General features: G+C 40.0%; 1 protein-coding gene across 1 annotated transcript; it reads left to right on the forward strand.

The window, feature by feature from the left end:
• Window positions 1-572: 572 nt before the first annotated feature.
• On the forward strand, window positions 573-7,584 carry LOC126980798 (uncharacterized). The gene is made up of 4 exons (XM_050831082.1): window positions 573-639; window positions 1,983-2,277; window positions 5,220-5,335; window positions 6,063-7,584. Exons 1-4 carry the CDS (start codon window positions 573-575, stop codon window positions 6,344-6,346), a joined length of 762 nt encoding a protein of 253 aa, XP_050687039.1. The 3' UTR covers window positions 6,347-7,584.
• The last annotated feature ends 1,916 nt before the right edge of the window (window positions 7,585-9,500 follow it).

The following is a 9,500-nucleotide window of genomic DNA, read 5'->3' on the forward strand; positions in this document are numbered from 1 at the left end:
ATCATGTGAATGTTTATAGCCTATTATTACGTATAATTTTTTTTAATAAAGAACAAGATCTCGGCTGTCAGGGATTTATTTTTTTAGTTAAAAGGCATAACAATCTCCCTTAATAAGTGCAGTATATTTTTAAATGTATCATAGTTTGATAAACAACTTAGAGTTGCTCTTGACTAAATTTGACCGAAACTAAAAGCTCGTGTCAATATGTAGCGACAGAGCCTAAAGAAAAAATATTTATTAAGCGTTAGCGACGGGCACTTTTGATACATATCTATCTCAGAATTATGGAGAGTGCACCTGTGACCACCGATCACCACAACATTACGATTTCGATAGGATGTAATAATTTTCATGTCGCGTGGAGGGGTTGCCAGATGTCGCTTTCTGAACGAAACTTACTGGACAGTGTGACACTACTCTCTATAGCCGACTGTACACATAGTCATGCCTGATGACAAGATTCACAGCTAATAACTGAATAAAGGCACGATTTCCCCGAAACTGACAGAAGTGGACGAATTGACACACGACTGAGTTCTAGTGTCTCCTCTCACAATGGTAATCAGAACATGGCTGAGAATTCTCCACGAAAAAACCTTACCCTTGCGCGGGTGTACATCTATTTAAAAAAAACAGGTACATAAGATATATGAAAAAACTCAGAGAGGGGAACTTTACACTTCCAGGGAGGCCCGTACACAGCGAGCACAATTTCCGTCGAAACGACAAAACATACAGCCCCTATTTTACTAACACTTCTTACCCTAGAGATAAACCACAGATTAATGGCCTAGATATCTATATACTTACAAAGTCCTTCCCGTAATAGGGGCATAAGACGGAAATTTTTGAGGGGGGGCTCGACTCCCCGTTCTTACTTCCCCCCGCCAGGCTCCAAGAACGCTGACGGGGGTTCCCCTCCTATAACCCTTATCACGGAAAGAAGAGAAGTATTGAGATTAACAACTAAAGGAACACATCGGGAAAGAATCACGGGTTTCGTGTAGGTATATGAGGTGTGTGGGTGTGGGTGTGTAGGTGTGTGTGTGTGTGGCAGAGAGTGGGGGCGCCAGACCTGCGAGTACAACAGGGGGGTGAGTGGGCGAGTGAGTGAGAGCGGGCGAAATGATACTTATTTCATTTACTGGGATCAGAAATGCATTTACAGGATAATTAAGATACACATTGGCTAAAGGGGAGACGGTAACTAACACTGGGGACACGTAGGGGGAAAAAAACAGGGGGGGGGGGGGGCGAAGGCGGGAGAGTCACGTGCTTACCTGCGAGTACAACAGGGGGGTGAGTGGGCGAGTGAATGAGGCCCGGGCAAGACGCCCTCAGGATTTTAAACCCGCCCTGGGGTGGCCCCGTAGCGCGGACAAAAGGGCCAAGTAGCTGATTTATAATCTATTACGGTTTAATTAAAAATGAAAGGAAGATTAGGGTAGTTTATATATGGGTACGGTCTCTTAACGTGCAAGGTGACGAAATTATATGTGGAGCAGCGGAAAAAATCTATACAAGGGTGGATGACTTTAACTGATAGGGTATTGACAAGCAAGGGCTGGCAACAATTCCGAAGTGCGTGCGCTGGTAGTGGGGAAGGGGAGGAAAGGGAGGGACGGCAGACGCGGAAAATCTGGCGGGACAGTATTGCACCATCTGGGCCCGTATCCTCGAGAGCTATTAACTTTTACTCTTAAAGTTACTATCAAAGTTAATAGTTTCAAATTATTAAGAGTAAAAGCTATCCTCGTCAACTTTGAGTGTAGGTATTAGCAAATCCTGGCTACTATTATCTTCTTCTTCTTCTTCTTTATGGCGGTCTCGTTGCTAAGGACGCCTCCGTGCAAAACGTAAACATCCGACATGAATTAAGTATATATTTCAAAAGAATAATAAAGGAAAGATGTATAAATGTACAACAGAAACATAATAAATGGCAAACACAAGAAAATACTGAGTTTTGTGGCAGATAGAAGCAGCCTCAAAGGCTGTTTTTACTCCGTCACTCGTCAATGCCCGTATCTCCCCGCCTGCGTCACGACTTGCTCTGCTGAAATTACCGCACCATAACCACGTCATCTGCCCCAATGATCTACGGGCCGGAGAACCAGCGCAGAAAAGGAGTAAGTTTAATTGGTCGCCAGATGAAACGGTCTTCTTACATCAAATTCAAGAAAAAATACGTATAATCAGAGGGTGTTATGGGAAGAGTATCACCCCTGAGGATAAGAAGAGAGCGTGGACTGAAGTGGCAGAAGCTGTAACAAGGTTGGTAATCACATATTCATGGTTCAATCAGCTTACAAACTAACCTAACCTAATCAATTGGGTATTTTTTGCATAATAACACAACCACTGACCTTCCAAACAGAACATTCCTTTTCATTCTGTATCTGAATAGTTTCATTATGACCATTTCTGCCACAACCCCCTCTCCCTCAACAACCTAACATAACTAAACCTAACCATGCCAAACCTGCCCTGTCCTACCGAGCACATCCTAACTTAACATGCCAAGTTTGTTGGGGGGGAAGAGGGGGTTGGTATAGATAGTTATGGCATATTTGCCCTGTTTTCATTCTTTATTTATTTTTATTTGTTTATTCTTTTTTTTTATTGGGGGGGGGGGGGGATGCTAGGCATGCCAGACTATGGACACTTTTACAAGTACTTTATGTCGAGACTATATGGGAATGGGTAGGTTTTGTGAGAATGGTAAAGTAAGATTAAAATAGTATATTTATAGCATTGGTCAAACAGATTATGGTGATATAATGTTAGATTGGAATGTACTCAAGATAATGAAATTAAGGTTAATGCTTTTATTTTTTTGTTACATATTCACATATTCATGATTTAAGTAACTTGCAAACTAACCTAACCTCGTCAAATGGGTATTTTTGTATACGAACACAACCACAGAGTTTCCAAACAGAACATACTTTTTCCTACTGCTTCATGTGAATAGCATCATCATGACCATTTCTGCTGCAACCCCCACTCCCTCAACAATCTAACATAACTAAACCAACTCCTGCTAAACTTGTCCTACCTGACACATCCTAACCTAACATGGTAGGTCCCCAAGTGCCAAACCTGCCCCGTCCTACCGAACACATCCTAACTTAACATGCCAAGTTTGTTGGGGGGGAAGAGGGGGTTGGTATAGATAGTTAGGGCATATTGGCCCTTTTTTTTATTCTTTATTTATTTTTATTTGTTTATTATTTATTTTTATTGGGGGGGGATGCTAGGCATGCCAGACTATGGACACTTTTACAAGTAGGCTACTTTATGTCAAGACTATATGGGAATAGGTAGGTTTCGTGAGAACGGTAAAGTAAGATTAAAATAGTATATTTATAGCATTGGCCAAACAGATTATGGTGATATAATGTTAGATTGGAATGTACTCAAGATAATGAAATTAAGGTTAACGCTTTTATTTTTTTTGTTACATATTCACATATCCATGATTCCAGTAACTTGCAAACTAACCTAACCTCGTCAAATGGGTATTTTTGTATACAAACACAACCACAGAGTTTCCAAACAGGACATACTTTTTCCTACTGCTCCATGTGAATAGCATTATCATGACCATTTCTGCTGCAACCCCCACTCCCTCAACAATCTAACATAACTAAACCAACTCCTGCTAAACATGTCCTACCAAACACGTCCTAACTAGGGTTTGTTTCCCGGGATCCCGGGATCCCGGACAATTTTCAAGGTTTAATAATCCCGGGATATTTTTGCAAATCCCGGGAAATCCCGAGATGAAAAATCATGAAATTAAGTATAAAAAAAAGAAAAAAAAAGACAAAGACAAATTTGACTGCAGGATAGTTGTGAACTTGTGAACTTGTGCTTCTATTTATATGTATATACAGGGTGTCCCGTGAGGAGTGTTTTGTGTGTGTGTGTGAACACTGTGAAGGAAGGACTTACTGTTTAGGTATTCTCGAGTATTATAAAGCAGCCATGGCACTCCCGTTACCCGTAACAGAGCCCGTATAATGAACACCATGTCTGCATATTCCACTTAGCTGTATGTATACGGCATTGAGATGAGCGTGACAGCTTAAAAAAAAAAAAAAAAAAACAGCACACTTTCCCTCCTCGCGTGAGTGACCGAACAGTGACGGTTACCAGTAAACTGTCTGTCTGTCTGTCTGTTTGCCTGCCCGCACAGCTGATCGCTGTTGCCATAGTTCCCAACGTTTTAGCTACTTATTGCTAATATTTTCTTTCTTTCTTTATCAGCGATAATGAACTATAATTCACATTGTCATTCACATTGGAATTCGGAAGCAGAAAAAAAAGTAGTAAACGCAGCATATACTAGCTCTTATTCTTATTCCTTTTACTTTGTTGAGATTGAGAAACAAAGTGTATGCTGAAAATTTGGAATTAAATATTAAGTGGAATTAATAAGACAGTCAATCTACAGTAATATTTTTGCATATCTATTAATGTTAAGCACATCAAAAATCTGAACGTGAAACTAGGTATAATGTGCAATTTTAGACAATTGAAAATCCCGGGAAATCCCGGGATCCCGGGATTAGGGCTAATTTTATCCCGGAATCCCGGGACAAAGAAAAAGGTCCAAAACGACAATCCCTAGTCCTAACCTAACATGGTAGGTCCCCAAGTTTGTTAGGGTGGAAAGGGGGTTAGTATAAGAGAGTCAAGTCATATTTACCTGTTATTTTATTTATTCCTTATTTAGATTTTTTTTGGGGGGTGGGTGGTTGGGCATGCCAGGCTCTCAACACTTTTACAAATATTTTATGTTAAGACTATATCGGAATAGGTAGATTTGATGAGAATGGTAAAGTAAGATTAAAATATTATTTTGATAGCATTGGTCAAACAGTTTCTGGTGATATAATGTTAGGTTAGAAGTACTCAAAAGAATGGAATTAAGATTAATGCTTTGAATTTTTTTGTATAGCTGTGTTGTGTAATATCCTCCTACTTAGAGAAAAGCATTTTAGAAAAGTAGGTAATGAAAAGTAGTATTTATGGCCATGTTCATAACAACTAAAAAGTTAATGTCTTATGATGCATGTAAATAAAATATTGGTACTGATTTAGCTTTCCATCACAGCATGTATTAAATGTTATTGGAGAAGTTATGGGAAATAAAAAGCATGCCATAGTGAAACGATTAAGAAACTTGCTTCACATTTATACCCTGACAGTGCCTTCCCTGGGAGTGGACCCCGTACGCAGGATGACTGTGAGAGGCGTTGGTACAACGTACAACAAAAATCAAAGCCTTGCATTGCCAAGTGCAAGAATGAGCAGCGGCAGACTGGTAATTTTTTTTAGTTGTTATGTCTTTAAATGTAAAACATATATTAGTTATAACTAATATATTTTTATGTGCTCACAGAATGCAGCTATACTGGCCACAATGCCTTTATTTCAGCTTAAAGTTAATAAGTTCATAGCAGTGAACTGCATATTTGATATAGAAATTTTTTTAATGTTCATCTGTCAATGACTATCAATCTATCTAAATACCTTGGTTGTCTTCCCCCAGTGAAGGGTTTTAGCCAAGACAGGCACACACTTACTCACACACTCACACTCATGTACACCACTCTCTCAGCTGCACAGCCCCTGAGGGAGTAAAAAAGGCCCTCACTGTATGGGGGATTAGCTGCACAGTTCAGGCAGGGAACTTCCACACCAAGGCCTCACAGCATACACTGGTTTACCCCTGCCCCATCGTAACAATGACATTTTCCCCAGCACCTGAGTGCCCCACACATGTGGCACCACAGATACGCAGGCGCCTGCCTATATAACTATGACATTAACTATGGTAGATAAACTGGTGTATGACATCATAGGCTGCTCGTCTCATGTATTTGAAGGGGTACCAGAGCCATTCAGCATTGACATGATGTACTAGGGATAGGACAGCAGCAACAGTCAAGCAGCAGTGAAATATTGACTGGCCTGTATGTTTTTGGCAAAAACTTTATATTCTTATTAAAACAATTTATTAATTACCCTTAAATTCATATTCTTTGTAGATACACACTTTATCAGTATTGCTAGAGACCATCCCAGCACATTGTTCATTACTTGTGGAAAAGATACCATTAGCTGCTCCGGCAACAGCCACCGCTTCAATATCTGCTGGCCCTATGACACCAGCCACTGCTTCATCATCTGCTGGCCCTATGACACCAGCCACTGTTTCATCATCTGCTGGCCCTATGACACCAGCCACTGTTTCATCATCTGCTGGCCCTATGACACCAGCCACTGCTTCATCATCTGCTGGCCCAATGACACCTGCCACTGCAAGGGATGACAATGAAGCTGCTCCACCAGTCACCACCTACTTCATCGGAGTTAAGAGATGCCTTTCATAGGGCAGCAGTATAATTTTTTGATGCTGGGGCTGAATATTACTGCCTCAAGGCTATGATTTTGTCACTTTTTTTTTTTTATTACTGAGGAGGTTAGGGTGGAAGGGGTGAAAAATAATTTGTGCTGTTTTTCGACAGAAATGATTAGCAAATTCATTCAAAGCACAAAATTTACCGGAAAAAAAATTGTGTGCCATTGTGAGTGGGTTCACTTGAGATTGGGCTCCAATACGCCTCCGTGGTCTAGTGGTCAGCATGCCTGGCTTCTACGCGGGCCCGGGTTCAAATCCCGGCCTGGGCAGTCGGCGTGCAGCTCACCCAGCTGATCATCCTCCCTCTCGGGCTGGTCGATAAATGACTACCTGGGGAAACTGTGGTAGCCCGGATGTCACACTGGCCCTGTGTCCCGTGGTAATGGGCTCCCTCTCACCACAGGCTCAAGGCCCAATGTTACGGAGATGAGCACCGAGGCCACGCGCTGCTATAGCGTATGCCCCAACTTTACCTTTACCTTTATTGGCTCGACTGACAGACATGGCTTTGTATGTCGAAGGTCACTGGTTCAATCTCCACAGCCAGCACTCTCTAACTTGGATTTTTCCGAGTTCCCTAGAGCCTAGATTAATTTCTCGGTGTTAAATGAGGAGATTTGCACCGGCACCCAGTCATGGGTGTTACAAGATGTGTTGTTACAATCAGGGGCGTCATTTGGCCTTCAAAAGTGGGAGGGACATTAGGGCAGACAGTTTTATATATATATATATATATATATATATATATATATATATATATATATATATATATATATATATATATATATATATATATATATATATATATATATATTTACCATCATTAGCTTATAACACCTTTAGGCACTGATCATATTTGCATTTTATGTAGTCTGTGATGCAGGCAGGATATTCATTAGCACCTAATTAGACTCATGCTGCTCTCCAGTGCTCTCTGATGAACTCACAATCAAAGATGTAGTATACCTATAGGGTAGCATTGAGTAATCTTAGGTCACTTGGTAAAGTGTTCACCTAAGTCCGACCCAAGCTGACAACATAAACCTAAGCGTGTTTGCAAGCTGAGTGCTTAGAATATTGGCATAATAAAAGATGCTGAAAACTGGATTCCACTACTTTATTGAATATATGAATAATTATATACTGAATTTGTAATGGAGCTAAGATAAAAAAAGCTGTTTTCAGCGGTCATACCATGATCTCATGAAAATAATTAGGTTGACATATATAATTAATTACTACGTATTTTGGTATGATGACCATTGCACGTTAATACCATAGCTTTGCGAGCATTAAGTAATCTTAGGTCACTTGGTAAAGTGTTCACATAAGTCCGACCCAAACTGACAACATAAACCTAAGCATGTTTGCAAGCTGAGTGCTTAGAATATTGGCATAATAATAAAAGATGCTGAAAACTAGATTCCACTAATAGAGTAATTATATACTGAATTTGTAATGGAGCCAAGATAAAAAGCTATGTTTCTCAGTGGTCATACCATGATCTCATGAAAATAAATAGGTTGACATATATAATTAATTACTACGTATTTTGTTATGGTGACTATTGCACATTAATACCATAGCTTTGAATCCAATGATGAATATCTTCAAGCAAGACACAAATAGCAACAGATTGGTCACCAATTCACTCAGTAAACACAATACTCCAGAAAAGTATACACTGAATTCACAATAAAGTTGTTTTTCCACTTGGAACTTTGTAAACAGAAACCAAGTAACCTCGTTTTACTTCACTCATAAGTCATGATGTTCGCGATGTGGTCACCTCGACCTTTCGTTCCTCCTCCCTCACACTGGCAGACGTCTCTAACAAGCTTTCTTACCACCATTATCTCAATATGAATAACCGGCAGCAATAATTATAAATCATATTCTAAATGACATTTTAATGCAATTTTAATGTCATCTTTTTCATTTGCATGTGTGTACCTTTCTGCTACAAATAAAAGTTTTTTTCCCATGTTTTGTTTTCCTTAACTCGAATATTTCACATTTTAATCAATAACAAAGGCATCAAACACTAATTGTATGTTCAAGCTATGTTTATTTTTTTTTTTCTGTTGACATAAACTACATCGTTTTCCTTTGGTGCCATTATTTTCACATGGGTACAGTCTATCACTCCCACAACACCGGCAAGTTGGTAGAATTCTGCTTGCTTTACACGGATCTCCACCCTATCAAGGGAGACTGGATAAACCTCCGACTACCTACGGGTCACTGAGGGCGGCCAGAGTTTCCACAATCACCCTGCTTACACTACTCTGGCTTACCCCTAACTCATCACTTGAACACTGCAGCATTTTTCCTGTAGCCAAGTACCTTTAAGTCATAATCACTTTCAACCCCGGGGTGCGGAATGCTCCCTTTGAACTGGATCTTGTAGCTCTCTTCTCACCAAATCAGTCACATACTCCATTCCTGCACGGTCTAATATGTCTTGACAAGTTCACCATCGTTATACAGTTCCAAAGCGCCCTATCAAACTCTAAATTGCGGAGGCGGGCTGGACGAGGAAGTCCGGGGGCCATGTTGATATGGGTCTGGGTCTGGGTTTCACTATTAACTTTACTATTAAGTGTTTAGAAGTCCTCGCCAGCACTCTCAAGTTAATACCAAAGTTAAGAGTAGGTATTAGGCTAATAGTTGTTGAGGATACACTTTGAGAGTGAAGTTAATACCAAAGTCGAAAGTTAATACCAAGTTTAGTATTAATAGTTGTCGAGGATACGGGCCCTGATGTAATTGTAGTCTGAGGGGGGAGGGATGTGTTATGTTATAGGTTATGATCAAGGATACCTACTTACAATTTCTTACATATCTATGATGGCCTTTTAGTGACTTATAATTACTCATAACTACTTATGTTCACTTATGACTACTTGTAATCATTTATAATGACTTAACCTACGTCTTTTCCTTATACTTCTAAGTTTCTTCTCCTGCCTTCACATCCCGGCATTACATTGGGTGGGTCCTCTTTTAAAAGAAGTTGAGTAATACAGAGTAGTCATCTGCGTAAGAATCGTTTTGGATAGAT

The sequence above is a fragment of the Eriocheir sinensis genome, chromosome 45 (genome assembly GCF_024679095.1).
Source record: "Eriocheir sinensis breed Jianghai 21 chromosome 45, ASM2467909v1, whole genome shotgun sequence".
In the NCBI taxonomy this organism is placed as follows: Eukaryota; Metazoa; Arthropoda; class Malacostraca; order Decapoda; family Varunidae; genus Eriocheir; species Eriocheir sinensis.

Bases quoted from the DNA above. Each gene is read 5' to 3' on its own strand.
- LOC126980798 (XM_050831082.1), top strand. From the start codon at position 573: ATGGCTGAGAATTCTCCACGAAAAAACCTTACCCTTGCGCGGGTGTAC. The intron at 2,278-5,219 runs GTTGGTAATCAC...ATACCCTGACAG, and splicing joins GTGGCAGAAGCTGTAACAAG to TGCCTTCCCTGGGAGTGGAC. The intron at 5,336-6,062 runs GTAATTTTTTTT...TATTCTTTGTAG, and splicing joins GAATGAGCAGCGGCAGACTG to ATACACACTTTATCAGTATT.